Source organism: Oncorhynchus clarkii, chromosome 4 (genome assembly GCF_045791955.1).
Source record: "Oncorhynchus clarkii lewisi isolate Uvic-CL-2024 chromosome 4, UVic_Ocla_1.0, whole genome shotgun sequence".
Lineage (NCBI taxonomy): Eukaryota > Metazoa > Chordata > Actinopteri > Salmoniformes > Salmonidae > Oncorhynchus > Oncorhynchus clarkii.
In genome coordinates this window covers 76,758,317-76,778,863 of record NC_092150.1, presented here as the reverse complement: position 1 = coordinate 76,778,863, position 20,547 = coordinate 76,758,317, and the positions used below count along the sequence as shown (strand labels likewise).

The window sequence follows — 20,547 nt, the reverse complement described above, 5'->3', positions numbered from 1 at the left end:
GAACATGTCCCTAAGGACACACGCACCCACACGAACATGTCCCTAAGGACACACGCACCCACACGAACATGTCCCGAAGGACACACGCACCCACACGAACATGTCCCTAAGGACACACGCACCCACACGAACATGTCCCTAAGGACACACGCACCCACACGAACATGTCCCGAAGGACACACGCACCCACACGAACATGTCCCGAAGGACACACGCACCCACACGAACATGTCCCTAAGGACACACGCACCCACACGAACATGTCCCTAAGGACACACGCACCCACACGAACATGTCCCTAAGGACACACGCACCCACACAAACATGTCCCTAAGGACACACGCACCCACACGAACATGTCCCTAAGGACACACGCACCCACACGAACATGTCCCTAAGGACACACGCACCCACACGAACATGTCCCTAAGGACACACGCACCCACACGAACATGTCCCTAAGGACACACGCACCCACACGAACATGTCCCTAAGGACACACGCACCCACACGAACATGTCCCGAAGGACACACGCACCCACACGAACATGTCCCTAAGGACACACGCACCCACACGAACATGTCCCTAAGGACACACGCACCCACACGAACATGTCCCGAAGGACACACGCACCCACACGAACATGTCCCGAAGGACACACGCACCCACACGAACATGTCCCTAAGGACACACGCACCCACACGAACATGTCCCTAAGGACACACGCACCCACACGAACATGTCCCTAAGGACACACGCACCCACACGAACATGTCCCTAAGGACACACGCACCCACACGAACATGTCCCTAAGGACACACGCACCCACACGAACATGTCCCTAAGGACACACGCACCCACACGAACATGTCCCGAAGGACACACGCACCCACACGAACATGTCCCGAAGGACACACGCACCCACACGAACATGTCCCTAAGGACACACGCACCCACACGAACATGTCCCTAAGGACACACGCACCCACACGAACATGTCCCTAAGGACACACGCACCCACACGAACATGTCCCGAAGGACACACGCACCCACACGAACATGTCCCTAAGGACAGAGGGATGACTCAACACCACCAGACTAAGAGTCTCCAAATTGACCTTTGACCTAAAGCAATTATGGTTGTCAGTCAATGAGAGAGATCCCCGTGCACGTCACACACCTGGTCTTCTTACATCGTCTGAGGAACTTAGATGATGCATAGAGAGATACAATCGATCAATATTTGGAAGACATAGAGAAAAGGGCTGTGTAGCAGTCAATGACCAAAGCGCCCTCTTTGGCCTCATATTTTTCATAATTAATAAAGATTATTATTTTAAAAACGAAAATCTGGTGTTTCTATGTCAAACAGATGCCAAATGTAATAAATTTCAACTCTATATCTGACATGGTAAAAACTACCAGAATCACTCTGTGACCCTGATTTAGCCCACTGCAGTAAAAAAAAATACACCGATATGACATTTTTGGCCGATACCGATATCCAATATTTTCCTTGCCAAAAAACCCGATACCGATAGCAATCTTACATATTTTAGCGGCCTTTTAATCATTCTAGTACAGTTAAATATTTAACACACACATGGACGCAGAGGTCTAAGGCACTGCATCTCAATGCAAGAGGCGTCACTACAGTCCCTGGTTCAAATCCAGGCTGTATCACATCCGGCCTTGATTGGGAGTCCCATAGGGCAGCGCAGCATTGGCCCTGCATCATTCGGGTTTGGCCGGGGTAGGCCGTCATTGTAAATAAGACTTGCCTAGTTAAATGAAGGTTACACACACACACACACACACACACACACACACAGAGACTGCCCTTCTTCACCATCTGTTGCTCTGTGGGGGTTCTGTGAGCTGAGAGCAGACTCTGGAAGAATCCTTCCTGATTAGCATATTTAAGCATGTGTGTGTCTGTGTGTCGGCGAGGCACGTCTGCCATGTTAATCAACACAGTCGTCTCCTGCAGGCCTTCTATTAGCCTATCAGCCTGCGCAACAGCTATTATCAACACACACACACACACTTACAGCCAACTCCACGGGAGACCTCCAGCTCGTCTAGAATTATGCTGTTCTTTAATCATAACAGGGTTGATCATTGTTTTCTAAACAAAGAGTTGAGGTTTGGTCTTTTCAGAACCTGGCTAATGATCTCTTTTGTTAACTGTGAATACAGACGGTATGTAAAGAGAGACAAGCCAGTCAACCAGGGCCACCATGGACAGTTGCTTGCTACTATTTTCTATCTGAGAAGTAAAACAAGCCCCTGATAAATGATCTACTTCTCATAACACTAGCCACAAACACACAGATCAGTAGCGTTGCTCACTAGCTCATGTCATTCTATTGCTATTCTACACTTGTAGCCTACCAGCAACCACCCATAGTTAGCCATGCCAAGCTAGCTCTGTGGTTTATTTCAAGGTTGATATATGTTGGTTGACAAGTAAACTCAAATATCAACCAAAATTGGATGGTGATCTGACGTCTTTTCCCAGTGGGAAATTAAACATTAAACATTAAATGTTTCAGAGGCTAAAATCAGACAACCATGTTCACGCCTTTTTAACCTCTCCTAGCAAACTTGAATCAAGATGTCAAAAATGTGTCAATGAACAGTTTGTGTACTAGATTCACCAGAAGCTTGGCAGAGATTCACCAAAGCTCTCCACCCACCCAGTCTCTCGTGAGTCCTAGCAGGGTGGAGGCCAGATAACTAGCAGCGCCACACAAATACACACTAAGTTAATACACAAAGGAATGTATTCCAAAGTAACCAGGCTCTCCTAGTTAAAAGACTGGTTGTTTTCCCTCTGTGTTTATCCATGGAGGGATCCCCCTCACTGAAGACTACATTTAAGGGATTACTGATCCTTATCTTGGCGTGTGTCTGTGTGTGTGTGTGGTACATCCAGTCCTAGATCTGCCATCCCCCAGCAAACTGGCCTGATTGAGTAAGAGAGGGGAAACGTGGGCGGGAGGACATGGTGAGGGAGTGTCACAGCAGACTAACACACACTCACAGCAGACTAACACACACTCACAGCAGACTAACACACACTCACAGCAGACTAACACACACTCACAGCAGACTAACACACTCTCACAGCAGACTAACACACACTCACAGCAGACTAACACACACTCACAGCAGACTGACACACACTCACAGCAGACTAACACTCTCACAGCAGACTGACACACACTCACAGCAGACTAACACACACACTCACAGCAGACTAACACACACACTCACAGCAGACTAACACACACACACTCACAGCAGACTGACACACACTCACAGCAGACTGACACACACTCACAGCAGACTAACACACACTCACAGCAGACTAACACACACTCATAGCAGACTAACACACACTCACAGCAGACTAACACACACACTCACAACAGACTGACACACACACACACAGCAGACTAACACAGAAACTCACAGCAGACTAACACACACACTCACAGCAGACTAACACACACTCACAGCAGACTGATACACTCTCACAGCAGACTAACACACACTCACAGCAGACTAACACACACTCACAGCAGACTGATACACTCTCACAGCAGACTAACACACACACTCACAGCAGACTAACACACACACACTCACAGCAGACTAACACACACACTCACAGCAGACTAACACACACTCACAGCAGACTGACACACACTCACAGCAGACTGACACACACACTCACAGCAGACTAACACACACTCACAGCAGACTAACACACACACTCACAGCAGACTAACACACACTCACAGCAGACTGACACACACTCACAGCAGACTGACACACACTCTCACAACAGACTAACACACACTCACAGCAGACTAACACACACTCACAGCAGACTAACACACACTCACAGCAGACTAACACACACTCACAGCAGACTAACACACACTCACAGCAGACTGACACACACTCACAGCAGACTGACACACTCTCACAGCAGACTAATACACACACTCACAGCAGACTAACACACACTCACAGCAGACTGACACACACTCACAGCAGACTCACACACACACTCACAGCAGACTAACACACACTCACAGCAGACTAACACACACACTCACAGCAGACTAACACACACTCACAGCAGACTGACACACACTCACAGCAGACTGACACACACACTCACAGCAGACTGACACACACTCTCACAGCAGACTAACACACACTCACAGCAGACTGACACACACTCACAGCAGACTAACACACACTCACAGCAGACTAACACACACTCACAGCAGACTAACACACACTCACAGCAGACTGACACACACTCACAGCAGACTGACACACTCTCACAGCAGACTAACACACACACTCACAGCAGACTAACACACACTCACAGCAGACTGACACACTCTCACAGCAGACTAATACACACACTCACAGCAGACTGACACACTCTCACAGCAGACTGACACACACACACTCACAGCAGACTGACACACTCTCACAGCAGACTAACACACACTCACAGCAGACTGACACACTCTCACAGCAGACTAACACACTCTCACAGCAGACTGACACACACTCACAGCAGACTAACACACACTCACAGCAGACTGACACACACTCACAGCAGACTGACACACACTCACTCACAGCAGACTAACACACACTCACAGCAGACTGACACACTCTCACAGCAGACTGACACACACACACTCACAGCAGACTGACACACTCTCACAGCAGACTAACACACACTCACAGCAGACTAACACACACTCACAGCAGACTGACACACACTCACAGCAGACTGACACACACTCACAGCAGACTGACACACTCTCACAGCAGACTAACACACACACTCACAGCAGACTAACACACACTCACAGCAGACTGATACACTCTCACAGCAGACTAACACACACTCACAGCAGACTAACACACACTCACAGCAGACTGATACACTCTCACAGCAGACTAACACACACACTCACAGCAGACTAACACACACACACTCACAGCAGACTAACACACACACTCACAGCAGACTAACACACACTCACAGCAGACTGACACACACTCACAGCAGACTGACACACACACTCACAGCAGACTAACACACACTCACAGCAGACTAACACACACACTCACAGCAGACTAACACACACTCACAGCAGACTGACACACACTCACAGCAGACTGACACACACTCTCACAGCAGACTAACACACACTCACAGCAGACTAACACACACTCACAGCAGACTAACACACACTCACAGCAGACTAACACACACTCACAGCAGACTAACACACACTCACAGCAGACTGACACACACTCACAGCAGACTGACACACTCTCACAGCAGACTAATACACACACTCACAGCAGACTAACACACACTCACAGCAGACTGACACACACTCACAGCAGACTGACACACACACTCACAGCAGACTAACACACACTCACAGCAGACTAACACACACACTCACAGCAGACTAACACACACTCACAGCAGACTGACACACACTCACAGCAGACTGACACACACACTCACAGCAGACTGACACACACTCTCACAGCAGACTAACACACACTCACAGCAGACTGACACACACTCACAGCAGACTAACACACACTCACAGCAGACTAACACACACTCACAGCAGACTGACACACACTCACAGCAGACTGACACACACTCACAGCAGACTGACACACTCTCACAGCAGACTAACACACACACTCACAGCAGACTAACACACACTCACCGCAGACTGACACACTCTCACAGCAGACTAATACACACACTCACAGCAGACTGACACACTCTCACAGCAGACTGACACACACACACTCACAGCAGACTGACACACTCTCACAGCAGACTAACACACACTCACAGCAGACTGACACACTCTCACAGCAGACTAACACACTCTCACAGCAGACTAACACACTCTCACAGCAGACTGACACACACTCACAGCAGACTAACACACACTCACAGCAGACTGACACACACTCACAGCAGACTGACACACACTCACTCACAGCAGACTAACACACACTCACAGCAGACTGACACACTCTCACAGCAGACTGACACACACACACTCACAGCAGACTGACACACTCTCACAGCAGACTAACACACACTCACAGCAGACTAACACACACTCACAGCAGACTGACACACACTCACAGCAGACTGACACACACTCACAGCAGACTGACACACTCTCACAGCAGACTAACACACACACTCACAGCAGACTAACACACACTCACAGCAGACTGACACACTCTCACAGCAGACTAACACACTCTCACAGCAGACTGACACACTCTCACAGCAGACTAACACACACTCACAGCAGACTGACACACTCTCACAGCAGACTAACACACTCTCACAGCAGTCTAACACACACTCACAGCAGACTGACACACTCTCACAGCAGACTAACACACACTCTCACAGCAGACTAACACACACACTCACAGCAGACTAACACACACTCACAGCAGACTGACACACTCCCACAGCAGACTAACACACTCTCACAGCAGACTGACACACTCTCACAGCAGACTAACACACACTCACAGCAGACTGACACACTCTCACAGCAGACTAACACACACACTCACAGCAGACTAACACACACACTCACAGCAGACTGACACACACTCACAGCAGACTGACACACTCTCACAGCAGACTAACACACACACTCACAGCAGACTAACACACACACTCACAGCAGACTGACACACTCTCACAGCAGACTAACACACACTCACAGCAGACTAACACACACTCACAGCAGACTAACACACACTCACAGCAGACTGACACACACTCACAGCAGACTAACACACACACTCACAGCAGACTGACACACTCTCACAGCAGACTAACACACACTCACAGCAGACTAACACACACTCACAGCAGACTAACACACACTCACAGCAGACTAACACACACTCACAGCAGACTGACACACACTCACAGCAGACTAACACACACACTCACAGCAGACTAACACACTCTCACAGCAGACTAATACACACACTCACAGCAGACTGACACACACACTCACAGCAGACTAACACACTCTCACAGCAGACTAATACACACACTCACAGCAGACTAACACACACTCACAGCAGACTGACACACACACTCACAGCAGACTAACACACTCTCACAGCAGACTAATACACACACTCACAGCAGACTGACACACACTCACAACAGACTATCCGACTTTTGGTCGCCATGACAAAGTTTGTTAATGTGGTGGATCAATGCGGTATCTGGCTTTGCCTTTATTTCTAATGACTAACACCATGAAGTATTGTACCATAAAGGAGATAGCCCTACTTATGTGTGAGTGTATCAGGGTTTCAGGACGTGTGAGAAATGTAACAGACCCATATGCATCGTGTTTGAGACCTGATCAGGGCGTCCACCCACGGTGCTCAGAATGACAGAAATCACATTTAGAATATTGTCATGCATATTAACAGAACATGCAAGTCGAGGATGCAGCGATGTGTGGTTTTCCTTACTGAATTCTGATGTTCACTTTGAACATGCTGGAATAACTGTCCACATGTACTTTTCCTCAGCCAACAAGATGAGTAGCGAACAGAAAAATCACTAGCCAATGTCAATTTACTATAGTAGAAATGTTTAGGCTACCTATATAGTAGAAATGTTTAGGCTATTCTATGGGGCAGCTTGTCGAGAAAGAAATAGCCTATTCCAAAAAGACTCTGGGACAGTTGTGGGATGATAGATCCCAAAATCATACAACCAGCAGGCCCAGGATACATAAAAAAACCTGTTAAAAAGCAATGAGGCTGATGCAACAGATCAGAAGGTTTATTCACGTTATAACCGCAGCAATGCACACAAGGCAGGAGGCTACGTGTGAATGTTCCTTCCATAATGCAATTAGTAGGACAACACCATTGTTAAAGGGGTACTGCACATGCGAGCGGTTTCATGTGACAGAGATGACAATATCCACTAGAAATGCTGAAAGATAGATCTAATAGGCTCATTTGAACCAAGTTAAGACATGTCTCAGATGTATTAAAACATTCAGGTTTCAAACAATTTAAGTATATGTTTTCAAAATCCATACTGCCTCCGACTCATTGCAGTAGTGTGTGACGCGCTGATCAAGCCTGCCTTCCATTGACATTGATGCCGCGTTCAAAACAACTGGGAACTTGGAAATCTCCAACTACCGACGTCAGTGCGTTTAAGAAAACTAGGAACAAGGACTGGGAAAAATTATTTTGAACGGTCATCCAACTCGGAATTCCAACTCGGGAACTCAGGCCTCTTTCTAGAGCTCTGACTTTCCGACCTACAGATCACTGACATAATTAAAAAAATGTATTTCACCTTTATTTAACCAGGTAGGCTAGTTGAGAACAAGTTCTCATTTACAACTGCGACCTGGCGAGGTCATGATTTGACCTCGTATTTTCCAGTTCCCAGACGTCTTGAAAGCACCACAAGATGCTACAGATGCTGCAGCTCTTGCACTGTCTGACCAATTTTCCAATTAAAGGCTCTGTATCTGTATAAACAACGCGTGTGATAAATAAGATACGTAACAAATATACTGTACACAGGCGGCAATTTAATTCCACTAAATTATGCAAATTAACCTATAAGCATGACCAGTCTAATGTATTTACACCGACTGTTTTTTCCATTAATGAAGAGGCTAAAAATCATTATTTTGCAATGGGATTTCTTCTCTCGGCTTTAAAAAAAAAAGTATCTGATGTATCTTGTCTGAAGCTGGCTATTACCGACTAACGGAAATGCTGGTGTGTGTGTACGTCTTTGTGTGTGTGGGCGTGTGTGCCCTGAATAACGCAATGATTTCTAAATGCCATAAAGGAGACAGCCCCTACATGTGTGTGTTTGTGTCTTCATGTCCAGCGAGAGGACCGTCATTAGGGTAGGATTAGTTGTGTCACTGCTGCACAAAGACACAGAGCTACAGGCCATAGATCGAGTTTCAGGCTAACCTTGTTTGAGACGCACTAATTCTAATGGGCGCCATGTTGACACCCAAAACTCAGAGATAATGACATTCTAGTTAGGATAGAAATGGCATTGTGTTTTATTTAAGTGATAATGCCTGGGAAGCCAGTGTTGATGATATGGCATGGGTGTTGTTACTGTAGGCCCAGACGAAGTCGAGGGCCGGCAAACCGTGCCAATATATCCTCCAAACACCGGATTCGGGGGCATTATTCACTTTTATATGACGGGTTACCAACATATTCAAATAATGATTGACATTTTCTTTCACATATAAAAAATTAAAAAAAATTTACTCATACTATGTCATCCTTCCATGAGATATAGTCCCGTCACAAATCTAAGGTTGCTACTCAAGCCAGCTGGTCGGTTCAGTTGCCAGAGACGCGACCCAGATGTTAAGTCTTTTTGTTCTGAATCTATGGAGGCGTTTGTTCAAAATGTTCCATTGCCATACTGGCTCGCAACATTATTATCCCTTGCTTGCTAGCTAGCCAACTACGGGTAACTTACAGTCACGTCAAACAGTGCAGCCAGAATAACAGCCATGTAGCTGCATTTGCGTTTGTTTAAGCAGTTTTCTAGTGACATTTGGATAAATCCATAACAATGAGCTAATGATACACGATTTCACCTGGCATAGAAAATGTGCTCTGGTCAGGACACTTGTTCAGAGGAGCCAGCCAACAACACAGCTAACACAATCACTTCAAACTGTAATGAATACTCTGGGAGAGTGCGGCAGGTGTTAATTTCGCCTTCGCTGAAGGTAGGAATCGTGGTCACCGGCAGGCAATGGTCATGCACAGGTAGGTGAATCAAAACTAGGACTGAAGGATATAACTGGTTCTCACAAACACGCTAGGAAAAGGCTTAGTAGAGTGAAAATGAACAATACCTCAAAGGCACAAACAGAATGAACTGAACTAAATAAGGAGCTGATGAGACCAGGTGAGTAACTAACACAGGTGAAATCAATGAACAAAAATGAAAGACAAGGCTACGTTCAAGAACACAAAGAAACAGAACACAAGGTTGACTAAGAAAATATATACAGAACCTTACACAAACTGAAGCTGGAAAGACTGCAAACTAGCTGCATTGTGTTTTGTGTTACCTGTTTTCTATTGACATTTCTTTGTATACATCCAGAAAAATGATGCCATCTGATTCATGATTTCGACTGGCTGAGAAAAGCTGTCTGACAGCTGGAGATTTATTTCATTTTGTCGGAGATACAGACAGCAAGGTTTATAAAAATCTCCGCTGTTGAAACCAAATGCTAGTCTAGACTAAAAGAAATGGGAGATAATGCTAGTCTAAAAGAAATGGGAGATAATGTTAGTCTAAAAGAAATGGGAGACAATGTCTAGATGTTTTTTATAGTGGAGATCAAGTTCATAAACTGCCTGGCTGGGCTGATGAGACAGTGGATTGAGCAGTCAGATGGAACTGAGTGAATAGGCATTTCAACATCATAGCTTTAGCCAGTAGTAACTTGTGGAATAGACACCGGCTGGTATGCGGTTTTAACCAATCAGCATCCAGGATTAGACTCACCCATTGTATAATGTAATATAATGATTAATGTCAAGTTGGTTGGAGGACAGGTTGGCAGTTGGCACTCAGTGTTTGCCAAAATGTTGGTAGTTTGAGTTTGTTTCTTACCTCGTCAAACCTGTCAAATGAGGCTCCTTCCTGCATGAAGCCAGGCAGGTGCTTCTGCCAGTTAAACTCATAGGACTTAGTCATGGCTGCTTACACCTGTCGAGAGAGAGAGAGGGGGGAGAAAGAGGAAAGAGAGGGGGAGGGGGGGGGGGGGTGAAAGAAACATTGTGTAAAGGCAGGTTGGCCTCTTGCAGGTGTCTTAACCTGGGATGTTCCTAGAAATATAATATGTGCACCACCAAATAGCCTTTCTATGTAGTGCTGGGAAAAACAGGATGTAGGCATAGCCATAATCCCACCGAGCAGACTGTTACCACTTAGAATGCACACGTATTGTTTTACAGCACCTGTCACGAGACGATGCATTTTATTATTAGCAATAACAGCTCACAGAAATAGCCACGAATGACATCAAACCTGAACGTGTCAGGTTGTCTGTGTGAGTGTGAGAGTGTGTGCGGTGAGATACTAAGACAAAAGAATAGACCTGCAAATGAACTTGGCATGTGAATTAATTTACTTGTCCCTGGGGGCCTCTCCCTCTCTGTCGGTGTACAGTGTGTGTGTGTGTGTGTGTGTGTGTGTGTGTGTGTGTGTGTGTATGTGTGTGTGTGTATGTGTGCAGTGTTGCCCTCTAACACATTGAACTCCTCCCATCTATGAATTAATAATTTGTAACATGTCTATAACTGCATCAGTAAGGAGGGTTATATCTGGATCAGACAGCAGACTAACTGTCAACTATGATTTTTCAGAAAGGCTGAGGTATGTAGGATATGTACAGTGCATTCGGAAAGTATCTAGACCTCTTGACTTTTTCCACATTTTATTATGTTACAGCTTTATTCTAAAATTTATTTAAAAATAATAATAATATGCACAAAAAAACCCTGAAAAATCACATTTACATAAGCATTCAGACCCTTTGTTGAAGCACCTTTGGCAGTGACTACAGTATTGTGTCTTTTTGGGTATGACGCTACAAGCTTGGCACACCTGTATTTGAGGAGTTTCTCACATTTCTCTCTGCAGATCCTCTCAAGCTCTGTCAGGTTGGATGGGCAACTTTGTGCACAGCTATTTTCAGATCTCTCCAGAGAAGTTCAATCGGGTTCAAGTCTGGGCTCTGGCTGGGCCACCCAAGGACATTCAGAGACTTGCCCCCGAAGCCACTCCTGCGTTGTCTTGGCTGTGTGCTTAGGGTCGTTGTCCTGTTGGACGGTGAACCTTCGCCCCAGTCTGAGTGCTCTGGAGTGGGTTTTCATCAAGGATATCTCTGTACTTTGCTCCGTTCATCTTTGCCTCGACCCTGACTAGTCTCCCAGTCCCTGCCACTGAAAAACATCCCCACAGCATGATGCTGCCACCACGCTTCACCGTAGGGATGGTGGCAGGTTTTCTCCAGACGTAACACTTGGCATTCAGGCCAAAGAGTTCAATTTTGGTTTCATCAGACCAGATAATCTTGTTTCTCATGATCTGAGAGTCTTTATGCACCTTTTGGCAAACTGCAAGTGGGCTGTCATGTGTCTTTTACTGAAGAGTGGCTTCCGTCTGGTCACTCTACCATAAAGGCCAGGTTGGTGTAATGCTGCAGAGATGGTTGTCCTTCTGGAAGGTTCTAGCATCTCCACAGAGGAACTCAAGAGCTCTGTCAGAGTGACCATCGGGTTCTTGGTCACCTCCCTGACCAAGACCCTTCTCCCCCGATTTCTCAGTTTGGCTAGGCAGCCAACTCTAGGAAGAGTCTTGGTGGTTCCAAACTTCTTCCATTTTAGAATGATGGAATTCACTGTGTTCTTGGGGACCTTCAATACTGCAGACATTGTTTGGTACGCTTCCCCAGATCTGTGCCTCAATACAATGCTGTCTCGGAGCTCTACGGACAATTCCTTTGACCTCATTTTTGATCTGACATGCACTGTCAACTGTAGGAGCTTATATAGACAAGTGTGTGCCTTTCCAAATCAGGTCCAATCAATTTAATTTACCACAGGTGGACTCCAATCAAGTTGTCGAAACATCTCTAGGATGATCAATTGAAACAGGATGTACCTGAGCTAAATTTCGAGTCTCATAGCAAAGGGTCTGAATCCTTACTGAGGAAAATGTTTCATTTAATCAATTTTAGAGTAAGGCTGCAATGTAACAAAATGTGGAAAAAGTCAAGGGGTCTGAATACTTTTCGAAGGCACCATAATGTGTCTCAATAAAAGTGTGTGCATGTTGAGTGTATTTCCATGAGAAGTGCTGTGTGCTTAGAAAAGGATACAGTTGATGTGAGTAATGACTGTGTGTGCGAGGGTGCGTACGGGTGTGTGATTACGTGCGTGAGTGTGTGCGTGCGCACCTGTGTGTTGACGCCACGGTACAGATACAGATCACAGAATAATGACAAGAGTAATTTCTTCTCTCTAGTAGGGAGAGGGAAGGAAGCTGGATGTTGATGAGAAAGAATGGGAGAGCGACAGAACGAGGGAGATGAAAGGGGGGAGTGACAGAGAGAGTCAGCTGAGCATGACAGAATTTGGGAGAGGCGAGTGGCTGCGTGTGTGTGTGTGTGTGTGTGTGTGTGTGTGTGTGTGTGTGTGTGTGTGTGTGTGTGTGTGCCTTCGTGTTCTGTGTTTTATGTCAGGTACACAGATCTGAGACCATAGCAACACACTGTGCATCAAAATACCCTCTACCTATTCTGAAATACAGCAAAACGAGTTTGATTCAATTGCAAAACTGTACACATGGGGTGTTTCTCAAAATTATTACTGCCGTACTCCGAGCATGCAAATTTGTGACGGAAATTGAGTAATTAATATGCTTATTGGTCATAGTATGGATATAGTTAGTATGCCAAAAGTTCCCGGATGTCGTACTACATTCGCCAAAATATGATTTATACAAGAAGTCGACACATGATTTATACAAGAAGTCGACACTATGTCCATGCTTTTAGGGCCCATAATGCATTTCTTCATAAAATGGGCGTGGATTCACATTGTTTTCAGATTTGAAGAAAATGGCAGAAAATATGTAGCCGAAGCCCAATGAGAGCGGATACAAATTCATTGCTTTAACTAATTATGAAAATGTTGAGCAAATGTAATAAAGTAATGACTTTTCAAATAAGTTACATTACACGTTATGTTGGCTGACAATTTGTTAGCTACACTATCCTTATGAACCACATAGCATATCATTACATCAGTATGTACCGGTTATGTTAGCTCAAAATTACCAGTATACTAACTATATGCTATCTAAGTAACTACCCAACGTTTATTGGCCTGATTAATCCCGTAATTCTTAGTTTAGCTAAGTGGTATAGTCGTTGTAGGTTCTCAATGGACATTCTGGTGCTTTCGTAAATTCGCTCTGGCTATCTACTCCGATTTCAGAGCCCTCTCGTCTGAGTACCAGAGCGCAGAATAACTGATGGATTTACGAAGGCACAACACCCGTTGAATATATGGCCGGGGTTACTAAACATTGGCAAAAAAGAGTACTTCAATTGTTGCCAGCAGCACAGGTAGTCACCAACTCTCTGGATAACATGAAAACAGCCTAACCAGCTCTGCTGAGCGAGTAAAATGGTCAGAGTGAGGTGTTCTCTCATTTGTGTCTGGAAGTAGCTAGCAAGCTAGCCAACGTTAGCTCAGGTGCTTGACTGCCGTTGTGAGGCCAGAACGCTCGGATCAACCCTCCTCCTCCGCCTAGAGCGTCCAGTGTGCGCTCTAAACGCTCCAAGAGCGAACTTGTGAATTTATGAACGGACAATCTGACAACGCACTGAATTTACAAATGCCCAGAGCTCACTCTGAGCGCTCTCTGGTACTCCAGATTGTATTTAAGTACACAACATAAGTTGTAAAATGTCTAGCTAGTAATTTGTTATGTTAAAAAGCTAGCAAGAGGTTGCATAGCAACAGCATCAACTTTCGGTAGACAGGCGAAGCTCTAGTACACTCAACTGAAAGGAAAACGTTGGCTTACAGTATACAAAAATGATCTAATGGTATGTAGTATATTCTCATTAAGTATGTAGTATTCAGTATGTTAGTATGGGTATTCGAACACAGCTGCTGACTTCGAAATGAAATGTTACCTATACACATGTCATGCTGCCTGACTACAATATTTTATCTTGATACGTTAATAAATACATGCAGTGTACATTTTTGCACTTTTACCTGCCTACAATACCCAATAGTGTGAGTAAATTGCAAGCCCATAGTAAGTCAATAGGGCTAACTGGCTAGCTACTACTGTTACCTAGCAAGATAGCCACAAATAATTGTTAGCTGGCTAGCTATCCACGAAGAATTGACATCTACCTTGCATAGTTTTAGGTAATTTATCTGGTTAGCTAAATTATTATGATTCACATATAGATAGCTGAGAATTATGAAGTAAAATGTTTACTTTGTGTATATCTAGTTTTTTCTCTATTGTTGACATTGTCCTGGTTGGAAGAAGGTTCAGTGAATGGGGGAGGGGCAGTGTGAGGTAATACAGTAAGGGGAGTGTCTTAGGTCTCTCTTTATGTAGTGTTGTGGTGTCTCTTGTGGGGATGTGTGTTTTGTCCTATTTTATTTAAAAACATTTAATCCCAGCCCCCGTCCCTGCAGGAGGCCTTTTGCCTTTTGGTAGGTCATCATTGTAAATAAGAATGTGTTCTTAACTGACTTGTCTAGTTAAATAAAAATAAAAAATAAAAACAAATCTATATACTGGTGGTGTAACAGCCGTTGTTGGTGATAGAAGGTGAGGACCAATGCGCAGCGTGGTAAGTGTCCATATTGATTTAATAAAACAATTGAACACTGAAACAAAACAATAAAGCGCCAACGAACGAACCGAAACAGTCCTGTACGGTGAATACACAGAACAGAAAATAATCACCCACAACTCAAGGGTGAAAACAGGCTGCCTAAGTATGGTTCTCAATCAGGGACAACGATTGACAGCTGCCTCTGATTGAGAACCATACCAGGCCAAACACAGAAATCCCAAATCATAGAAAAAAGAACATAGACTGCCCACCCCAGCCCGCCCAGACCATACTAAAACAAAGACAAAAACAAAGGAACTAAGGTCAGAACGTGACAGGTGGGCCAGGCCCATCAAACACATCCCTCTACCATCTGTAATGTCCAACCAGGGGACTGCATTGGCAGATGTATTATTCCAGTTGAGATCTGTTGAAAGGCAGTGCTGTCAAGACTGAATATTCATCAAGGAATATAGACAAATATCTATCGGAAAATAGCAAAAAATACAGAATATGACATTGAAAATAATGCAATATTTCGAAACAATCCAAAATATCCAATATTGTGGCTGGGCTTTCGGTATTACTTCTGTCAACGGCAGTCTATTCCATTACTAAATCCTTCACTCCATAACAACAATCTCCACCATCCATACACATGTTCTTTTCCTGAACACGTGAGCTGCAGAAGAGAGCGTCCTGGCAATGCCAACCCCTGGTGACCCCTGCTTGGAGAACTCTTGACAGTGAGATAATTATGTTAGATAACTCTGTGTCCCCCAGGCTGGGGGCTCCCCTGTCGCTAGGCATAGTCTAATATGGCTGCTAGGGTAACACCCATCGGAACGCTCCCTCACCTCATAAACCCAAATGAAGTGCCTGGTGTGGAGCCAATAGGGCGCTGCAGCACTGGGGTGGCAGGGGAACATGGAAACAAGGTCCTGTCCTGACTAGGAGGGAATAACCAAACCAACACACGAGGCTACCTGGAACTCTATCCTAGAGTTCAGAGATGCCGGCCCAGGGATGGCACAGGTATGGCCCAGGGATGGCACAGGGATGGCACGAGGACGGCAGCAGGGACACCTCACACCAGCCTGACCTAACTAGTGAGGAGCGCTCCAACACAGAGGTATCACGGGTATAGCTGCCACACAGAGGTGGCATGGGGACATGAGGTCAGGGACACCTCATACCTGCCAGACCTGACTGGTGAGGAGCACTCCCACACAGGGGTGGCATGGGGGAATTAGGAAGGGGACACCTCATACCTGCCAGAGGAAGAATAACATAAGTAACACCTTCAAGCTGTAAAGGTTTGAGCTACTCTTCAATCAGATGCTCTGAGTCTGACCAAGCAAGTCATAAAGTGAGGACACAAGGTACCAGAAAAAGATGACAGGGTATTTTATAATCATTAAGTATTCGGTGGCATCTTAGGAAACTGCCAAACGAATCAAGGTGGTGGTGACCCCCTGGAATAGAAGAGACAAGGCCGATGAACAGAAGGAACAGAAAGAATAAATGAATGAGATTGAAAGTAAAAGATTTGGTCTTCTATGTAGAGTTTAGCTCTAACCAGCTCCTGACAGTTCCAATCCATCACCAGAGGTCTAAATACAACGAGACCTGGGTTCAAATACTATTTGAAATCATTTCAGCTGGGCTTCATTGCGCTTGCCTGGCGGAATGGACCAATATGACAGTCGCACAAGTATTTTAAAGATTTTGAATAGTATTTGATCCTATCATTTCTGTCCTCGACACAGCGGGAACTGTGACCCCTCCGAACCCTGATCCTTAACCCTACCTTAACCCTAACCCTAATAAACCCCTGACCCTAGTGTCTTTATGCACAGTAGATCTATTCTATTTGAGTGTTATTGCTTTGTGTTGACATATGCTAGTCCCCGTTACTATGGTACACTGTTCAGGCCTCATCATCCTAAGGCTGCGTTTACACAGGCAGCCCAATTCTGATCCTTTCCCACTAACATTTCTGGCATAATGCCAATTAATCTGATCCATTAAATCAATCTAATAAAAACCAATATACAAAACAATAACTCCCGGGTCTCGGGTATATGTCATTTTAACTGTCCGGAATGGCCCCTACAGATCAGAACGGGACTGCTGTAGTAGAGAGAGAGAGAGAGATTTGATCATTTATGCTGCTGCTCTTGCTTTTCACGTGAGTGGAGTGTTGCGAGTGTAGCTTGTTGTTGGCCAATCATGAGTCATCAAAGTAGCAATAGGCTTCAGTCATAGATCCTCGTTCCGTGTGTGGAAAAAGTTAGGAGATATCTAATGAACGGAAAAAGTTAGGAGATATCTAATCAATGGAAAAAGTTTGGAGATATCTAATCAATGGAAAAAGTTAGGAGATATCTAATGAACGGAAAAAGTTAGGAGATATCTAATCAACAGAAAAAGTTAGGAGATATCTAATCAATGGAAAAAGTTAGGAGATATTTAATCAATGGAAAAAGTTAGGAGATATCTAATCAACAGAAAAAGTTAGGAGATATCTAATCAATGGAAAAAGTTAGGAGATATCTAATCAATGGAAAAAGTTACGAGATATCTAATCAACGGAAAAAGTTAGGAGATATCTAATCAATGGAAAAAGTTAGGAGATATCTAATGAACGGAAAAAGTTAGGAGATATTTAATCAACGGAAAAAGTTAGGAGATATCTAATCAATGGAAAAAGTTACGAGATATCTAATCAATGGAAAAAGTTAGGAGATATCTAATGAACGGAAAAAGTTAGGAGATATCTAATCAACAGAAAAAGTTAGGAGATATCTAATCAATGGAAAAAGTTACGAGATATCTAATCAATGGAAAAAGTTAGGAGATATCTAATGAACGGAAAAAGTTAGGAGATATCTAATCAACAGAAAAAGTTAGGAGATATCTAATCAATGGAAAAAGTTAGGAGATATCTAATCAATGGAAAAAGTTAGGAGATATCTAATCAATGGAAAAAGTTAGGAGATATCTAATCAATGGAAAAAGTTACGAGATATCTAATTAACGGAAAAAGTTAGGAGATATCTAATCATTGGAAAAGTTAGGAGATATCTAATCAACAGAAAAAGTTAGGAGATATTTAATCAATGGAAAAAGTTAGGAGATATCTAATCAACAGAAAAAGTTAGGAGATATCTAATCAATGGAAAAAGTTAGGAGATATCTAATCAATGGAAAAAGTTACGAGATATCTAATTAACGGAAAAAGTTAGGAGATATCTAATCAATGGAAAAAGTTAGGAGATATCTAATGAACGGAAAAAGTTAGGAGATATTTAATCAATGGAAAAAGTTAGGAGATATCTAATTAACGGAAAAAGTTAGGAGATATCTAATCAATGGAAAAAGTTAGGAGATATCTAATGAACGGAAAAGGTTAGGAGATATCTAATCAATGGAAAAAGTTAGGAGATATCTAATCAATGGAAAAAGTTAGGAGATATCTAATCAATGGAAAAAGTTAGGAGATATCTAATCAATGGAAAAAGTTAGGAGATATCTAATCAATGGAAAAAGTTAGGAGATATCTAATCAATGGAAAAAGTTAGGAGATATCTAATCAATGGAAAAAGTTAGGAGATATCTAATCAATGGAAAAAGTTAGGAGATATCTAATCAATGGAAAAAGTTAGGAGATATCTAATCAATAGAAAAAGTTAGGAGATATCTAATCAATGGAAAAAGTTAGGAGATATCTAATCAATGGAAAAAGTTAGGAGATATCTAATCAATGGAAAAAGTTAGGAGATATCTAATCAATGGAAAAAGTTAGGAGATATCTAATCAATGGAAAAAGTTAGGAGATATCTAATCATCGGAAAAAGGAAATAAAATGACGGAATTTAAAGGTATCCCTTTCCTGCAGTCAATTGACCAAATCACCCTCTATTGGCCTCATTGGTGGAATGTTAATGATTATTTAAAAGAAACCGCTGCTAAATTTGTTTATCCCACGTGTAACTCTGTGCTGTTTTTGTCGCACTGCTTTGCTCTATCTTGGCCAGGTTGCAGTTGTAAATGAGAACTTGTTCTCAACTGGCCTTCCTGGTTAAATAAAGGTGTTCTCAACTGGCCTACCTGGTTAAATAAAGGTGTTCTCAACTGGCCTTCCTGGTTAAATAAAGGTGTTCTCAACTGGCCTTCCTGGTTAAATAAAGGTGTTCTCAACTGGCCTACCTGGTTAAATAAAGGTGTTCTCAACTGGCCTACCTGGTTAAATAAAGGTGTTCTCAACTGGCCTACCTGGTTAAATAAAGGTGTTCTCAACTGGCCTACCTGGTTAAATAAAGGTGTTCTCAACTGGCCTACCTGGTTAAATAAAGGTGTTCTCAACTGGCCTACCTGGTTAAATAAAGGTGTTCTCAACTGGCCTTCCTGGTTAAATAAAGGTGTTCTCAACTGGCCTACCTGGTTAAATAAAGGTGTTCTCAACTGGCCTTCCTGGTTAAATAAAGGTGTTCTCAACTGGCCTACCGGGTTAAATAAAGGTGTTCTCAACTGGCCTTCCTGGTTAAATAAAGGTGTTCTCAACTGGCCTACCTGGTTAAATAAAGGTGTTCTCAACTGGCCTACCTGGTTAAATAAAGGTGTTCTCAACTGGCCTACCTGGTTAAATAAAGGTGTTCTCAACTGGCCTTCCTGGTTAAATAAAGGTGTTCTCAACTGGCCTACCTGGCTAAATAAAGGTGTTCTCAACTGGCCTTCCTGGTTAAATAAAGGTGTTCTCAAATGGCCTTCCTGGTTAAATAAAGGTGTTCTCAACTGGCCTACCTGGTTAAATAAAGGTGTTCTCAACTGGCCTTCCTGGTTAAATAAAGGTGTTCTCAACTGGCCTTCCTGGTTAAATACAGGTGTTCTCAACTGGCCTTCCTGGTTAAATAAAGGTGTTCTCAACTGGCCTTCCTGGTTAAATAAAGGTGTTCTCAACTGGCCTACCTGGTTAAATAAAGGTGTTCTCAACTGGCCTACCTG

The 20,547-nt window shown here is 43.8% G+C and overlaps 1 protein-coding gene across 2 annotated transcripts in view; it reads right to left on the bottom strand.

The window, feature by feature from the left end:
• The window catches only part of LOC139407293 (1-phosphatidylinositol 4,5-bisphosphate phosphodiesterase beta-4-like), a 170,733-nt gene that overhangs the window by 78,764 nt on the left and 71,422 nt on the right, over window positions 1-20,547 (bottom strand). For both annotated transcript variants that reach the window (XM_071150946.1, XM_071150948.1), the window contains exon 4: window positions 10,776-10,871. In XM_071150946.1, the coding sequence (XP_071007047.1) occupies window positions 10,776-10,859 (84 nt within the window). In that variant the 5' untranslated portion in view covers window positions 10,860-10,871. The remainder of the gene's footprint in view (window positions 1-10,775; window positions 10,872-20,547) is intronic.